Here is an 18,601-nt window from a genome sequence, read left to right as displayed (position 1 = left end):
CTTCCTGAAGAAATTATCTCAGATCGAGGAGTTCAATTCACAGCCAAATTCTGGCGAAGTTTATGTCAAGTCCTCCAAGTCAAGCTAAAGTTTTCCACGGCTTACCATCCTCAGACCAATGGTCAAACCGAGAGGGTGAATCAGGACTTGGAGGCCTTCCTCCGCATCTATGTGTCCTCCTCTCAAGATGACTGGGTTCAATTACTTCCCTGGGCCGAGTTCTGTCATAACAACCAGTATCATTCTTCATCTGCTTCAACACCATTCTTCACTAACTTTGGATTCCACCCTAAAGTTCCTGAGTTCCAACCGCTTCCAGCAACTTCTGTTCCCGCAGTGGATATCACCTTGCATCAGTTTGCCAATATCTGGAAGAGTGTACGATCAGCTCTGCTCAAGGCATCGTTCAGGTACAAGAAGTTTGCGGATAAGAAGCGTCGAGCAGTTCCTGCTCTCAAGGTGGGTGATCGGGTATGGTTATCCACGAAGAATTTGAGGTTAAGAGTTCCCAGTATGAAGTTTGCACCTCGCTATATCGGTCCTTTCAAGATTGAACAAGTCATCAATCCTGTTGCTTACAGACTCCAGTTGCCTCCCTTCTTAAAAATACCCAGGACATTCCATGTTTCCCTGTTGAAACCGCTGATCTTGAATCGGTGTCATTCCTCACTTCCTCCAACTCCGAAAGTCCAAACTCAACGAGGCGTTGAGTATGAAGTGGCCAAGATCCTGGACTCACGTCACCGTTACGGTCAACTACAATATCTTATTGACTGGAAGGGTTATGGTCCTGAGGAACGTTCATGGACCAATGCTTCTGATGTCCATGCTCCTGCCTTGGTCCGGAGATTCCATTCCAAGTTTCCTCAAAAGCCAAAGAAGTGTCCTGGGGCCACTCCTAAAGGGGGGGGTGCTGTCACGATCCGGGTATCTGGACGCCATTTCTTACCCATCAGATGCCTCCTAAGGCTGGCTCAGCGCTCCAGGACCGGATCCCATCTGTTATCCTAATGTTCACATTCCTGCATCCTCTCCTGTCACTCTGAGACGCTGTCACAGTAACGCCTTATTACATCTGGCATGGCGTCTCCCGCGGCCTCCGCCGCCGTCCCTGAGCTTCTGCATGCAGAGTGTCAGAGTGGCGATTACGTCAGCCGCGGCCTCCGCTGTGTCCGTGTGGTTGGATGTGCACTTGTCAGCCTGGCGTCTCCTGTCTCCAGTGGCCGGCGCCGCCATTACTGTTTTCATTACCACATGGATTACAAACCAAACTTCCCTCCAAGTGTCTGCATGGGCGCAGCCATCTTGGATTCTGTCAGCTGATCATTTCCTCCAATCTGTTGTCAGTATTGTTAATCTGCATAATTGCCTAGCCAATCCCTTCCTTGCTGCAGGTATAAATACACTGTACCTGAGCAAGGAAGGCGTCAGTGCTTTGGTTGTCAAACCTAGTTCCTGTTTGTCTCTCTCCTGTGATTGTCTTCCAGGTTCCAGCTCCTGTCTCAAGACTTCCACCATAGAGACCCGCACCAGCATTCCACCTGCGGTGTAGCCTGACTCTCCAATCCATTGTGGATTCATCTGTTTCCAGCTACAACATTACCTGCTTCCAGCTCAGCTTCCAGCAGAGTACAGCTTCCCTTAAAGGGCCGGTGTCCTTTCTACACTTTACCACTCTCCACCGGTATTATTATTTCTCCGCTCTCAAGTTCTACATTTCAGTTCATATTTCATCGCTCCCAAGTTCATTTATTATTTAACTGGTTCCAGCCAGTATCCACTCCGTGCTAACAACAGTCTGGTTCCAGCCAGTATCCACATCAGCTGTTTTACCTTCAGCAACCCAGCTTTTCCTGGAACACCAGCTGGCACAATCCTGGGTTATCTCCATTGCTACAGTCGGGCCTGGTAAGGACTTTTCATCTAGAAGATCATAAGAACTATCTCACACTACCAGTGCCCTGTGGCTCCTGCCATCCTGTAGTACCCAGGAACTGTATTTATTATTTGCTGACTTTTACGTTTTCTTTTACTGCTGCTGTGTTGCGGAGTTGTCATAATAAACATCATTGACTTTTATCCAAGTTGTCGTGGTCACGCCTTCGGGCAGTTATTATTCATGTTACTTACATGTCCAGGGGTCTGATACAACCTCCCAGGTTCCGGTACATCTCAGCCCCTACAACTGAGGCTGCCTCCCGTCAGCTCAGGCCCTCAGTTGTGACAGTATGATTACAGTCACCTTGCCCATTGGAGAAAAATGTTTGTGTCTAATCAATACTGGAGCCAGCAGAAGCATATTACAGCAGAGGGAGGTACCACAAGAACTGATCATATCAGAAACACTTGAAGGGACAGGAGATGCAAGAACTACAGTCACCAATACCAGTCCAGTTCTTGACCTCAAGTACATGTCCAGTTAATTTGTTGGGACACAATGTACTGAAGCTTATCCATGCGAGAATAAAGTACACCCCAGGAGAAGTTGAATTTTCAAGCAACTTATCAAAGGAGGTACAGAACCATTTAGAAGCAAGTTAGAACAGAAGTTCAGTATTGGCTTGTTCCCGCAGTACCAGTTGTGGAAGAAAGTAAGCAATATTGTTGGACCAGACTGCCACAAGGGGGAGCAACCAGCCCATCAGAATTCTCTGAAGCAATGGCACTAGTCCTACAAAGATGGAAACAAGAAAATGGCAGAACAAGACTGCAGAGCCTCAGAAGGAGAAATTGCAGCTAGCAAAAGGTAATCTTCCTAGGACACTCAAGGTACCCGACATCTAACAGAGAAGAGAAAGAAACTCATACTGCAAGCTAAGATACCAACCAGTGTCAAACAAGTCAGATCATTCCTGGTCCTAGTGGGATACTACAGAGAATGGATACCTATAGCATCAGTCTACATGCAAGCATTGTATGACAACACCGAAAACGTGGGTCCACATCCTACACAGCAACAGATGAATGAAGCAATTGAACAATTGAAAGCAGCAGTTGCCTCATCTCCAGCCCTAGGACTACCTGACTATAGAAGAAGGAGGACATGCATGGGAGTCCTCACTCAAAAATATTGACTAAGGCAAAGACTAGTGGCCCACCACTCAAGTAATCTTGACAACATTATTCAAGGAGCGCCTACCTGCATCAGAGCAGTGGCAGCAGCAGCAGTCCTAGAAGAGGACAAGAGCACAGGCATAGTGCTGAATCATGAGCTTATCATCCAGGTACCAGACACAGGTACAGAGAAGCTGCAACAAGCAAGAACCAAACGCCTGTCAGCAGCAAAGCTGACCAAGTATGAAGTAGCACTGCCAAGTGCAACAACGTGACCATCAGAAGATGTACTACCCTCAACCCAGCAACCCTTTTTCCACCATTAATAAATAAAGGTGTTGAATCTCAAGATTCAAAAGAAGGGAGAAACAGATTATCTTCCTTATTGATGGAACAGCAAGAAGATGATGATAAGGACCAGGAAGGTGGTCCAGAAGAGGAAGATAGAGACAGATTATCATGGATGCAGGACCAGAGGGATGGTCCAGAAATGGAAGAAGAAAAAAATAATAATAATTCTAATAATTTTTCTTTTTCCCATGATTGTGTGGCGTTAATGGAACAAGAAACTCAACCTTTGCCGCATGTTACAGATACAGCCCTACCTAATGCTAAGCATGAGCTATATGTGGGTGGATGAAGGTACTATGAGGATGGGATTTTCTCATACAGGATACGTAGTAACCACTGAACATGAAGTTGTGGATTCAGAATCCTTACTATCCCAGCACAGGATTGTGGGCCAGATATGGAAAAGCAGAGGCTTCAAGACAGCAAGTGGTGAAGACATACGACATGCTTCACTGATCAGACACCAGTTCAGAGCTTTGCAAGGGCCACACAAAGTTGCAGTAATGAAGATTCAGGCACACACAAGAAATGGCACTCCTGAAGCAAGAGGCAACAATCTGGCAGATGTTGAAGCCAAAAGGGCAGCAAAATGCCCCCAGCAGAAAAGGCAAGTCTATCCAGTAACCATTCCAGTGCCAGACCAAATGCCTGATTATGCTATGCTGATTAAACTTCAGAACCAAACAGGAGAGAGTGAGAAAGTAGCTTGTGAAAAAAAAGTAACCAAGCACCAGTGAAGGTAGCCATATACACCACACAGACAGAAGAAACAGAAGGAACAAAGCCTCAAATGCCTGATCTACAGGATTTGAAGAAATTTCAGGAACAAGCAGGTCCTGAAGAAAAAGCAGCATGGCAGAGAAGAGGAGCCAGACAAGAAAAAGACACTGGCTTATGGAAATTAGAAGAGAAGTTATACTTACCCAGAAGCTTATATCCACTTATGTGTCAAGTCAGCCATGGACTCACACACCTGGGAAAGGATCAAATGGGAAATTTAGTTAATGAATGATGGATAACTCCAGGATTTTATCCAGATGCAACCAAGTTTGTACAAGCCTGCTGGATATTGTGTGGAATTTCCAATCCAGGACAGAAGGTTAAGACAACCCTTGGAGCAATCCCCAAAAGTTATTTTTCGCTTCAAAGACTGCAAATTGACTATATCGAGCTGCCAAAGAAGGGACAACATAAATATGTATTGGTAGCCACAAACATTTTTTAGTTATTGGCGAGTGGCAAAAGCTACAGCAAAATCAATAGCTAGAAAATTATTTTCAGAAGTTATTTGCAGATATGGAGTTCCAGAAGTTATAGTAGCAGATAGCGGTATTCATTTCATTGAAGAAATAATGTAGCACATAACGTAGGATTTGGGAATACAACAGGCATTCTATGTGTTTTATTGTCCGCAGATTAGTGAATGTGTCATAGAAAGCAGAAAGGGATGCTAAAGTGTTTATTTTTAGTACTGGTTAACTTAATAGTAGAACCATACTCAGTAAAACCATAGGTTATTCACCTTATGAAATATTGTTTGGTAACATACCTAAGATAGGATGTTATTATCCACAAGAGTTACAGCATAAATATGGTGATTTGACTGCATATGTTTAAAAAGTCTTACTGAAGAAACTAACACTTCTGTATTCTCTAGTTTTTGCCTCTCTCCCAGATTCCCAGATTCAGGAGCAAATCTGAATCCCCACAAGCTTTAACCAGGAGATTGGGTGTATCTGGGAAAGACTCGTGAGAAAGTCATTTGAGCCCAGAATTGATGGTCCATATCAAGTGTTGCTGGCCATGCCCATGTCTGTGAAGTTGAAAGAGAGAGGGAAGCTTGAATACTGCAAACTTGCCCAAATTAAGTTTGAACAATGAAATACACAACCATGCAGAGGCTAATTGGGCCTAAACTAGACAGGCCACTATGGGTCATTATATTGGGAACTTCAGTACTCATTGTAGTCATAAATATACTCTATATCGCTCACAGGAGAGAGAAGGGACTGGCATGTCCGCCAATCCAAAGTTACATACCAGTGTTTAGTATGTAAGAAGTGTGGTATCAAAGCCACTAGATCTTGTGTTAAGCAAGTTAAAAGTAAAGATCATGACATCTATAGGATTTCAAAGATACCAGTTAGTTAAGAAATACTGGGCTCACATGGGCCACATCTGGAAAAGGAGGGGTCAGGAAGGTCACTTAAAAGAACATAGTCCCATTGAGCGACGTAAACGAGAAGTAAAAACAGCTGGCAAAGTAACAAAGAAGCTGATTTACGTACCATGGCACAAGCGCTTGGGCTTTTTAGATTTCTTTGGAGCAAATACATACTATAGAGTAGAGCATGACACTTTTAGATATGTATGAAGAGAACTCCAAGAATGTGTTGTACATTTATCACTAATGAAACAGATAATGCGCAAGAAGTGGTTCAGAGAGATGTCCAAGCAATAAAAGATGAGAAGCAGGCATATGCCAACCAACATAATACCCCTTGTCGAAGTCGAAAATATTATAGCCACACACATCACGTACAAACACCACACAGATGGCCTCCGTCCGGGTGCTTGTTCTGCCGTGCGTGCACATACCCGCAGGTTACGTATGATCGCTCACGCGATAGTGCGTATTAGCGCATGGTATGAGTAATTACAGTAGCATATGCATTTGCATGGAAAAGCCACAAAGACATATCTCATATTTAATCCACATAGTGCACAATTTACACATAGTCTACACACACCACACCAGCGAGTTACATTTGTTTAAAAGGTACAACAACAGAGGGATTCGACTTTACAGGATATGAGGGGACAGAATTAGGTTAGAAGGGGGTGTTTGGTATCCAGCTGTACAGTATTTTAAGAGCAATATTCCGGTAGCAGTTTGCAGAAGATAGTACGCTCCTGCTCATATCTATGCACAAGAACATAATATTAATATTACACTGTATTTACTGTATTCTGATATTCGGCGGGAACCCAGTGGAGAACATCTGCAAGTGCACCTGGATTAGGCATCGCCCACCTATTCAAACCGACCTATGACCCCTCCTGTACTGTAAATGACCAGCCCTTTGACCTATGGGTGAAGAGATTACAGTTTCCATTGTTTCATAATTTGGACTAATGTATAAAAGCCACGCTGCCTGGCCGGTCAAACACATTCTCTGAAGGTCATCTTTCCAGATAGACTGAGGACCGGAACCGGGTGATACTGGCGAACAAACGTATGTATCCATTGATTGTAGCCTCTTCTCTTATTGTGATTGTATTATTGTTGTAACCCCCTTTTTAGTAAATAACTGTTGGTGGGTCGGATCCCAACATTTTTAAATACAATTGGTGTCGTATTCCTTTCCTGCTAGGGGTTATAAAGTGTATTCCGCCTCACGTGTAGCTACTCTGTGCTTACAACGTGACGGCGTGCGCACGCAACGTGTACGCATCTGTTAGGGGTTTTACACACACACGCTTAGCGATTGCAGCGGCCTGTACATATATATGTTTAAAGGTATTGCTTTTTCTTCCTGAAAGTAAAACAGACGTAACACCCTGACTCCCTGGAGGGGACTTGGGGGGAAGGGAGGATAGTTTTCCTCTCCTGATTAAAGGAGGATGGTTTTCCTCTCCTGGTTAAACCCAGCTAATTGGTTTAGCGGGATCAAAGGATAGATTGTTAGAATTGTGATGTTTATTTTTAAAATTGATGGCTTAGCAATTTGCATATATCTGTGTTTTAAGATACTATTTTGTTTCCTTTCAGCTTGCAGAAATTCTATAAGCTCAAGATGTGAAACCTCCAAGTTTAAGAAGTTACAGAAGAGCTTGGCAAGAAGGAGCCGTGAGCAGTCTACCTTAATGGATATAAGCGAACGGTCATTGCCTTCCGTGGGATAGAGTGACAAGCACGGTCCTACGGGAACATAGCCTTTAGCACCATTATAGCCTGACTGTTTGCCTAAACTCGTTAGGTAGAGATTTTGTGATGCCTCATAACTCAACTGTAATGTCAGATTATTATAAAAAGGAGGGACAGAGAGAGACAGCATTATGCTAAGCAGCCATTTTGTATAGCAGTAGCCATATTTGAGTATATGTAGGAAATGCTTTTGCTAAGAATTTATAAGTAATGCTTACATTTCATTGCATTTAATTAAAGAATAGTTCCCGTGAGATGGAAGGTCAAGCTAATCTCCTGGAACATGTTGTGATGTTTTGAGACAGTGTCTACAGACTGGTTCCCAAGGCTGATTGCCAAGGGACAGCAAGGCCAGGGAGCAATTACTAGAAACATATGTCTGCTGTCTTCTGATTACTTGGAAATGACACTTATGTGACGTGTATATGTTTATATAACCCCTGGACAAATAAGCAAGCTTCAGTCTCATCTTGTTGAACATACCTCCGTGTGGTGTTTACTCCTTGGGGCTCCCAATCAATTAGTAACAGGTATTAGATAGACAACTAAAGGCTGTTGGTACAGGAGTCTTATCTCCAACAGATCAGTTTCCTCAATAAAATAATGAGCACGTCTAATGTTTTTGTCTCATTTGATTTGGTCTCTTTATCTGCTTTTAGCACCACTGTATCTATAAAGAGCTGGCATATACCATAGCGATTTACAGTAATAAACGTAGGACTGGGCATTTATTTACAGTGTCTTTTCCAATCCGCATCTGTACTTCTGCCTGATAAATGTAAATGGGCAATAATAGTAAACCAGGCATTTTGCAGTTTTAGATTCTGCAGGCAGAACTGCTGTCATTGCCTTAGAAAAGCCACCGCTGAGTAATGCACCCCTGGGTATAAAGTAAACCCACTGACACAGAGGTAAGTGTCTCACTGCAGTTATGTCACTGAGCCCATGTAGCACTTACTAAAACCATCTGGACCAGAAGAATGACGTAATGCTGGAAAGCAGGTCTCGTGGCACCAGGAAAGATCCTTCTGTGTTAATGTTTGGTTTTCCTGTAGACACCTTTGTGGTAACTGATGTGACGGCAGCGGGAGAGTGGCTGACACCACCGTCATCTAGGCATGCAGAGGACACATTCTGTTAGTCTTGTTAGTCATTGTTATTTACATTTGTATATACACTGCGTATATGTGTATACATACACACACACACACACACACACACACACACACACACACACACACACACACACACACACACACACACACAGTTATACATTGTTATTCTTACACAATGGATACCAGGTTAGACACTGAAATAATACACATATTGACGGAATGCCACCACTGTAGAACATGCAGTTTGATATGGTGGTGAATGTACAGTAAGACATTAGTGAGATGGAGCGTGAGAATTAGGCATGCGATGGTCACCAGTTATAGTAATGTCATCCCTTTTCCCTGCATTGCAGATGGTGTTGCAAATAATGGTGACGTAATAGACAATGTTTCCTCCAAACAAAGGCGCACCTGAGGCTCCATACTGAGTGCCAAATGTATTCTTACCTTTGGAACCAGATTCACCCGCCGTACCTGGCAGATCCCTTGTTCCCTTACCTGATTTGTCTTTGCAACTGTTTGTCTAAGCCAGCTAAGTTCTCTTCAATATTGTTGGATGATCCAGTTTTGGGCAGATACAAGCTGTACATGCCCCTCTTATATCCAAAGCGTTTACAGAGCTGCTTGGTGAGTGGATTAGTGACTGTCCGGCCTGGCTTGTCATGTCCTGCCATAGGTGCTGCCATAAGTCCTGCCAAAGGTGCTGCCATGGGTGCTGCCATAAGTCCTGCCATGGGTGATACATGCTTTGTGCGATAAAGAGGAGACACCACTGCTCTGAGACACGGGTATGGACAGATTACCCTATGCGGCTGCACAAAGTGTGGCTTGTAGACATGTTTGCCAAAGTATGTTCGCTCTGGATATTTAGTAAAAAAATAAAAAGAGGAAAAATATATATATAAAAAATTCCTGGCTTTAATTACATGGAAGTAACAGCGAGGTTTTTGTTATTAATTGTATTATCAACCAATTTTCATTTTATTTTATTGATCTTTTTATTTATTATTATCTATTATGTTTCTCATAATCTGCATCTTCATCTAAGGTGAGACAGTATCGGGGTTCAGCTGGTCTGTTACATTATATATAGATAACATGTACATAAACGTATGACTGACATGGGGCACAGAAGTGGCTCTAGAGCTGCAGGTCTGGGAGAAGGTAGAACCTTTACTGCCCTAACTGGGGATATCTCTAGGAATGGAGGAACACAACGTTAGAGTAAATAGTGCAAATTAACCCCATAGTCCGAAAAAAATATTGTGTGTTTCTCTAAACTGGAGGCACTAATTATGGCATTTTATTAATTACCATTAATTGACATCATTTAACCTCATCTTCTGCTTCCTCCACTATTCTAGACTTCCCACCAATGAATCCTCGAATGATCATTTCCCTCTTACCTGAGGTCTGTGATTTCAGGTTCCATCTCAGAGCTTTGGATAAGATATTTGGTCTCAGATGAGTCTTTGCGGGGTACAATACTGAGTTTGGACTTTGTTTGTTTGTTGTTTTGTCCTTCTGTACGTTTTGGGTTGTCTTTGGGTCATTATCCAGGGGTTGCTTCTTTGTTTCCAGTCTGTCTTTGTCATCATCCTTCAGATGAGATGGTAGCAGCGCTGATCCGAGGGTTACAGCTGTTGTAACCGCTTGAAGTGGGTCGTCTCTTGGTTCTACTTGATGATCTTTGTCTGCTAATGTTAAAGTGTCCTCAGCTAATGGCCTCTTGGAGAGTAATGGTGGAGGGATAATTGTGACAGGTGGAACTAATTCTCTCTCAGTTGTAGGGGATACACTTGGTCTATAATGGGGAAATATTTTGTCTCTTGTGCTCTTTGTTGTAATGTCTTGAGAAGAAGCTGAGCTCATTGAGACTGTTGAGTCTTCTATTTTGGGTGGGGAGGTACTAACCTTTGTAAATATCTTGTCTTGGGGTGAGTTGCTCTCTAAATGCTCTGTGTTACTCTGGGAAGTGTCTGCCATCAGCTCTGACTCTGTTGTGTCTGCCATCAGCTCTGACTCTGTTGTCTCTGGTAACAGCTCTGTCTGCGTTGGCTTCACCGCCAACTTCAATTCTGTTGTCGCTGGAGTTACCTCTGTTTGTGTTGACTCCGGCACCAGCTCTGACTGTGTTGTCTTTGGCTCCATCTGTGACTGTGTTGACTCCGGGACCAACTCTGACTGTGTTGGCGTTGGCTCCGTCTGTGACTGTGTTGGCTCTGTTTGTGACTGCGTTGACGCCGTCTGTGATGGCGTTGACTCCGACACCAGCTCTAACTGTGTTGGCGTTGGCTCCGTCTGTGACTGTGTTGACTCCGGCACCAGCTCTGACTGTGTTGTCTTTGGCTCCGTCTGTGACTGTGTTGACTCCGGCACCAACTCTGACTGTGTTGGCGTTAGCTCCATCTGTGACTGTGTTGGCGTTGGCTGCGTCTGTGACTGTGTTGGCGTTGACTCCGTCTGTGACTGTGTTGGCTCCGTTTGTGACTGTGTTGGCGTTGGCTCCGTCTGTGACTGTGTTGGCGTTGGCTCCGTCTGTGACTGTGTTGGCGTTGGCTCTGTCTGTGACTGTGTTGGCTCCGTCTGTGACTGTGTTGGCTCCGTCTGTGACTGTGTTGGCGTTGGCTCCGTCTGTGACTGTGTTGGCTCTGTCTGTGACTGTGTTGGCTCCGGTACCATCTCGGACTGTGTTGTGTCCCGGATAGTTGTGCTTGTTTCCTTCTGCTCTACGTCTTCATCTGATCACAAAGAGAAATTCTCCTGTTACATTTGAATATCGCTGAAGACTGATAAAAGGGTTTCTTTGGATATATTATTGCTAGAACTACAGTAACAGACAGTCTCCTCATGTCCAATGCACAGAAACAGTTTGGTACAGTAACTAGTACAAGGCTGGATTTATAATGAGCGGCTGAGACACTGTATCAGGCACCAGGATTCCATGGACCTCAAAGGGCCCTGATTTTATCCAAATTTAAAATTTGTGGTTTCTAAATATTTGAGTGATCTGATTGGTTACTGAAATCCTGATAGCAATAAATAAAGAAATGCCATGTGAGGGACAGGCTGTGCCGCACACGTTACCACTGCTAAGGCCAAAACATGCATTTTACAAGGATTTAGTAATAGTCATTTGAAAAAGCGGAAAACAAGGACTATAGGGGACGTAAGGAAGAAGCACATCATGTACCTCCTGCTCTGACTGACGCCTCGGAAATAATGGTCTAATTCAGGCCTGATCGCTGCTGTGCATTTTCAAATCCAATAATTCTTCTCTGTTTGGCAGTCAGATGGGGGAGTCTGGGTTTGGCGGATGCCGGGAGAATGTTACCGACGTGACTGCATTGTGCCAGCTGTGAGGTTTGGTGGAGGATGATAATGGTATGGGGCTGTTTCTCATGGTTTGGGCCAGGCCCCTTATCTCCAGTGAAGGACAGTCTTACTGCTACAGCATAATAAGACAGTTTGGACAATGCTATGCTTCCATCTTTGTGGGGACAGTTTGGGGAAGACCCTTTCCTATCCCCACATGACTGCGCCCCAGTGCACAAAGCAGGGACTATAAAGACACGGTGTGATGAGTTCAGTGTGGAAGAACCCGACTGGCCGCACAGACTCCTGACCTCAACTCCATCGAGCACCTGCGGGATGAGCTGGAACGGGGATTGCGAGCCAGGCCTACTAATCCAACATCAGTGCCTGACCTCATAAATGTTCCACAGGATGAATGGGCTCAAATTCCCTCAGAAACACCCCCAAAATCTTGTGGAAAGCCTTCAAAGAAGAGTGGAAGCTGGTATAGCTGCTAGAGGGGGACCAGTTCCATATTACAGTATATGTATTTATATACGTCATTACAGTACCTGATGTCCAGTGTGTGTGTATATACACACATATATATATATATATTTCATTACCTCTAGGATTTTAACTTTTTTTTTTTAAATTGTTTATTTTAATTTACAGGTTATAAACATTACAGGTTACAAACATAACAGCAGCCTCTCCCCATTCGTGGGGTGAGCTGTTCCGTCTAACATTATATTACCTAAAGCAGAGATATAACCTTCAAATAAGGAACATGTGGTTCCCATAATGCAAAGATACAGCAAGGAGTAATGCATCGGGGTAAATAGAGACTATTCAATTGGATGGGAACCAAAAAACAAGCTCGTGATTATATCAATAAGAGGATAAAGACTAAAGAGAGAGAGCATGATAGGCGAGAAGAAGAGACAGGGAAGACGGGGAGGGAATAGAGTAGAAGGGGAGAGGGGACAAGGTTAGAGAGAGGCCGCTGGTATGCCCCCGTGTTGCGCTGGTTACGCACAGGGCGCTAGTACAAGATGGAAAGTGCTACTCGGGAAACACGGAAAGGACATGTTGAGTATTTCCCCCGAGCTACTTGTCAGGTTAGGAATGTACAGGAATCATAGTAGGAGGGCCGTCGAGCTCCCGGGGGATCGTAATCCGTGTGTGGGAGCCTGTGAGTCGAACCATAGTTGCCAGGTTTGAAGAAACTGGAAAGATCTGTTATGGAGGTATGCAGTAATTTTTTCCATGCTTGCGAAGTAACATACTTTATTGATGACCTGTTGCATAGGGGGGGACTCCCTCTTTTTCCATTGGAGGGCAATTGCGCATCTGGCCGCGTTCAAGATCTGTGTCAGTAATTTACCGGAGCTCGGAGGTGCATTGGCAATGGGGAGACCTAGCAGGAAGGACCAAGGGTCTTTGTATATCCGGGTCTGGAGCACTGCGCTCAACAGGTGTGCGACTGAATCCCAGAATAGCTTAATTTTGGGGCACGTCCACCATATGTGGAGGAAAGAGCCATGTCCACCGCATCCTCTCCAGCACAAAGGCGGAGAGGAGGGAAACATATTGTGGAGTCTAGAGGGGACTAAATACCACCTATATAAGATTTTATATGCGTTTTCCTTAACTAGGATTGAGATAGAGGATTTCGCGGCCGCCGTAAAGACATCAGACCAATCATAGTCATCTGGTATCGGGCCAAGGTCCTGTTCCCACTTGAGTATAAAAGCCGGGGTCGCCGACTGATCCCCAGCCTGGAGAAGGGAATACAGCAGGGAGATGATTCCTCGAGCAAGCGGTTTGTGATAACAATAGGACTCCAGGGTGGAGAGAGGTTGGAATGGAGATGAGTTCGTTAAGGACGAGACAAAATGTCTCACCTGGAGATAGGTAAAAAGGATTCGCTTCCGGGAAGTCATATTTTGACATGATTTCCGGTAAGGGTGCACAGGTCCCTTCGGACAACACGTCTAGAACAAAGCGAATGTTATGTGTTGACCATGGACGCGAGCGGGTCACAGAATGGCCTGGGACGAAAGAAGGGTTGTCCCATAAGGGGGTAAGCGCCGAGGGGAATGACAGCATGCGGAAATGGCGTGTGCAATAGTCCCAGATCTGGCAAGTGAATTCCAGAACCGGGTGGAGTTGTAAATGGGGAGATCTAGTTTTAGGAGGGGATAAGAGTAGAGACGATAGAGATGGAGTGTGGCTAAGCGACCTCTCCAACTGAAGCCAACGTATGGACTGCGTAGGGGCGAACCAAGCCACCGCTTGGCTGAGATGAGTAGCCAGATAGTAAAGACGGATATCTGGGAAGCCTCTCCCCCCTTCTTGCACTGGTTTGCGTAGGGTAGAGAACCCTATCCTAGGGGCTTTATTTCTCCACACAAAACGGAGCAACCACGAATGGATTTGTTCCAGCACCGAATCCGAGACTTTCACTGGCAGCGTCTGAAACAAATAAAGGAGGCGGGGGATAATATTCATTTTCAGAGCTATAATACGACCTAGCCAAGAGATGATTAGTGATTGCCATTTATGGAGATCGGCCTTAAGGTTTTTAAGCAATGGCGAGATGTTTTCCTTAAACAAGTCTCCATAGCGGCTCATAATTTAGACCCCCAGATATCAAATTTTAGAAGTGCACCAGGAGAATTTAAAGTTGTTTTGCATGTGGGCTAATCGGGAAGGGGAGATGTGGAAGGGGAGAGCTTCTGTCTTGGACCAATTGACTTTATAGCCCGATATATTTCCGTATTCAGACAGAAGAGTAAAAAGGTTCGGCAGAGAAGTGTGAGGTGAGGAAAGTGATAGGAGGACGTCGTCTGCGAACAAGGAGATCTTGTAAACAGAGTCCCCCACTTCCAGCCCTCCGATATCGGGCGAGGCTCGGATGCGGGCTGCTAATGGCTCTATCACTAAGGCAAAGATCAGGGGTGAGAGTGGGCAGCCCTGTCTGGTACCGTTGGAAATGTTCAAAGGGTCTGATTGCACTCCGTTCACGATTTTAACCTTTTTAAACTCTCCCACCCGTCACCACTTGAACACCAAGAGAGATCAACAGTTTTATAATCTCCAAAGGCAACATGTATTGTCCTGACAGGAGTTTATTCATTTCTGCAAGTTAAATCAATGCCATACTTAATTAATTACAGTACCGCACTGGGGCATGAAGGGGAATGTAGTGGTAGGGGCCCATGTTTAGGGGTGCAGAGCCAGCCACCACGGAAGCTTGGCTAGCCATTAGAGAGTGCATGGTCTGGGCCTCTTAATAAATATATACATAGTGTGTACTGCTAGCGCATGCATGATAATGTGCCTTATTAAGATAAGTGCAAGGTGACAAGACACCAGCCAATCAGCTCCAATATGTAAATTTACGGTTAGGAGCTGATTGGCTGGTGTGTTACCACCTTCCACTTATCGCTGGTTTGTCACTTCTCCAGGCTTAATACATCTGCCCTGTGATCCCTAGAGGACCATTTTCTACATGGTCCTTCATTCATTCCGGACGCCTTTTCTACTAATTACACTCATTCACCTCTAGAGATACTTCGGTGAGGGGTCCAATGCACAACACAGGAGCCGGGGCGCCTGAGGCGGGCCGCACTCTGGACGCTCCCGTGTCTGGCTCCCGTGTATGACCCGCCTCAGGCGGTATGACAGGGGTAGGAGTATAACATAGGGTTGGCGCAGTCATTCTGGGTAATACATTTGTCAGCTGATATATTCCCCCCATGAAATGTATCAGATGAGGCCACTATCTCAGGCACACTACGTGGGCTTACGCCTAGAATAGATGGCACAGAATGGGTGGCTACAACTGGATGCTAAAGCTAGAGTAGGGTCCCAATATTACCGTCTGCTCCATGAATCTGTCTTCCCATCCATGAGTGTACCAGGTGAGGCAGCCATGTTGGGCGCACTATGAAGGTTACACTGTGGGAGATAAGTCATACAAGGACCCAGGGCACATATGGGATTACTGACATGTAATATGATATATTATGTATAAATAGAGCCATACGTAGTACCACCTAACCATGGAGGAACCATCCAAGGAAGCCATATGGGGCGGATTGCGCAGGTTGCGGCATATAGTGGGGGTTACAGGACGATAATATAGATATTACACAGGAAAGGGGTCGTGTGGTGGTCTGGGCAGATACAGAAAGCAGTGTATAGCAGGCGGAAGTACAAGGCAACACACAACATAATGACTGCACTCATGAGATGTCACCAGTACAGTTCTGTGTCTCTAGAAGGGTCTGCTCTGTATGAGGTCACATAATAACTGCGCTCATGAGATGTCACCAGTACAGTTCTGTGTCTCTAGAAGGGTCTGCTCTGTATGAGGTCACATAATAACTGCGCTCATGAGATGTCACCAGTACAGTTCTGTGTCTCTAGATGGGTCTGCTCTGTATGAGGTCACATAATAACTGCGCTCATGAGATGTCACCAGTACAGTTCTGTGTCTCTAGAAGGGTCTGCTCTGTATGAAGTCACATAATAACTGCGCTCATGAGATGTCACCAGTACAGTTCTGCCTCTCTAGAAGGGTCTGCTCTGTATGAGGTCACATAATAACTGCGCTCATGAGATGTCACCAGTACAGTTCTGCCTCTCTAGAAGGGTCTGCTCTGTATGAGGTCACATAATAACTGCGCTCATGAGATGTCACCAGTACAGTTCTGTGTCTCTAGAAGGGTCTGCTCTGTATGAGGTCACATAATAACTGCGCTCATGAGATGTCACCAGTACAATTCTGTGTCTCTAGAAGGGTCTGCTCTGTATGAGGTCACATAATGACTGCGCACATGAGATGTCACCAGTACAGTTCTACCTCTCTAGAAGGGTCTGCTCTGTATGAGGTCACATAATAACTGCGCTCATGAGATGTCACCAGTACAATTCTGTGTCTCTAGAAGGGTCTGCTCTGTATGAGGTCACATAATAACTGCGCTCATGAGATGTCACCAGTACAGTTCTGCCTCTCTAGAAGGGTCTGCTCTGTATGAGGTCACATAATAACAGCACTCATGAGATGTCACCAGTACAGTTCTGCCTCTCTAGAAGGGTCTGCTCTGTATGAGGTCACATAATAACAGCACTCATGAGATGTCACCAGTACAGTTCTGCCTCTCTAGAAGGGTCTGCTCTGTATGAGGTCACATAATAACTGCACTCATGAGATGTCACCAGTACAGTTCTGCCTCTCTAGAAGGGTCTGCTCTGTATGATGTCACATAATAACAGCACTCATGAGATGTCACCAGTACAGTTCTGTGTCTCTAGAAGGGTCTGCTCTGTATGAGGTCACATAATAACTGCGCTCATGAGATGTCACCAGTACAGTTCTGCCTTTCTAGAAGGGTCTGCTCTGTATGATGTCACATAATAACTGCGCTCATGAGATGTCACCAGTACAGTTCTGCCTCTCTAGAAGGGTCTGCTCTGTATGATGTCACATAATAACAGCACTCATGAGATGTCACCAGTACAGTTCTGTGTCTCTAGAAGGGTCTGCTCTGTATGAGGTCACATAATAACTGCGCTCATGAGATGTCACCATCACAGTTCTGTGTCTCTAGAAGGTTCTGCTCCGTATGATGTCACATAATACCTGCGCTCATGAGATGTCACCAGTACAGTTCTGCCTCTCTAGAAGGGTCTGCTCTGTATGAGGTCACATAATAACTGCGCTCATGAGATGTCACCAGTACAGTTCTGCCTCTCTAGAAGGGTCTGCTCTGTATGAGGTCACATAATAACTGCACTCATGAGATGTCACCAGTACAGTTCTGTCTCTCTAGAAGGGTCTGCTCTGTATGAGGTCACATAATGACTGCACTCATGAGATGTCACCAGTACAGTTCTGCCTCTCTAGAAGGGTCTGCTCTGTATGAGGTCACATAATGACTGCACTCATGAGATGTCACCAGTACAGTTCTGCCACTCTAGAAGGGTCTGCTCTGTATGAGGTCACATAATAACTGTGCTCATGAGAGGTCACCAGTACAGTTCTGGGTCTCTAGAAGGGTCTGCTCTGTATGAGGTCACATAATAACTGCACTCATGAGATGTCACCAGTACAGTTCTACCTCTCTAGAAGGGTCTGCTCTGTATGAGGTCACATAATAACTGCGCTCATGAGATGTCACCAGTACAGTTCTGTGTCTCTAGAAGGGTCTGCTCTGTATGAGGTCACATAATAACTGCGCTCATGAGATGTCACCAGTACAGTTCTGCGTCTCTAGAAGGGTCTGCTGTGTATGAGGTCACATAATAACTGCGCTCATGAGATGTCACCAGTACAGTTCTGCCTCTCTAGAAGGGTCTGCTCCGTATAATGTCACATAATACCTGCGCTCATGAGATATCACCAGTACAGTTCTGTCTCTCTAGAAGGGTCTGCTCTGTATGAGGTCACATAATAACTGCGCTCATGAGATGTCACCAGTACAGTTCTGCCTCTCTAGAAGGGTCTGCTCTGTATGATGTCACATAATAACTGCACTCATGAGATGTCACCAGTACAGTTCTGTGTCTCTAGAAGGGTCTGCTCCGTATGATGTCACATAATAACTGCGCTCATGAGATGTCACCAGTACAGTTCTGCCTCTCTAGAAGGGTCTGCTCTGTATGAGGTCACATAATAACTGCGCTCATGAGATGTCACCAGTACAGTTCTGCCTCTCTAGAAGGGTCTGCTCTGTATGAGGTCACATAATAACTGCACTCATGAGATGTCACCAGTACAGTTCTGTCTCTCTAGAAGGTTCTGCTCTGTATGAGGTCACACAATAACTGCACTCATGAGATGTCACCA

At 45.0% G+C, this 18,601-nt stretch overlaps 1 protein-coding gene across 2 annotated transcripts in view; it reads right to left on the bottom strand.

Moving 5' to 3' along the window:
- Positions 1 to 18,601, bottom strand: part of LOC134931938 (peptidase inhibitor 16-like) — a 246,054-nt gene that overhangs the window by 10,754 nt on the left and 216,699 nt on the right. The window contains exons 5-7 of one of the 2 annotated variants that reach the window (XM_063925842.1): positions 9,855 to 11,189; positions 8,947 to 9,307; positions 8,359 to 8,445 (exon numbers count right to left, since the gene is read on the bottom strand). In XM_063925842.1, the coding sequence (XP_063781912.1) occupies positions 8,442 to 8,445; positions 8,947 to 9,307; positions 9,855 to 11,189 (1,700 nt within the window). In that variant the 3' untranslated portion in view covers positions 8,359 to 8,441. Of the gene's footprint in view, positions 1 to 8,358; positions 8,446 to 8,946; positions 9,308 to 9,854; positions 11,190 to 18,601 lie in introns of those variants that run through there. The other variant, XM_063925832.1, reaches the window with a different exon arrangement.

This window comes from Pseudophryne corroboree, chromosome 1 (assembly GCF_028390025.1).
Source record: "Pseudophryne corroboree isolate aPseCor3 chromosome 1, aPseCor3.hap2, whole genome shotgun sequence".
In the NCBI taxonomy this organism is placed as follows: Eukaryota; Metazoa; Chordata; class Amphibia; order Anura; family Myobatrachidae; genus Pseudophryne; species Pseudophryne corroboree.
The sequence above is the reverse complement of the archived record's forward strand: the minus strand, read 5'-3'. Positions and strand labels throughout refer to the sequence as shown.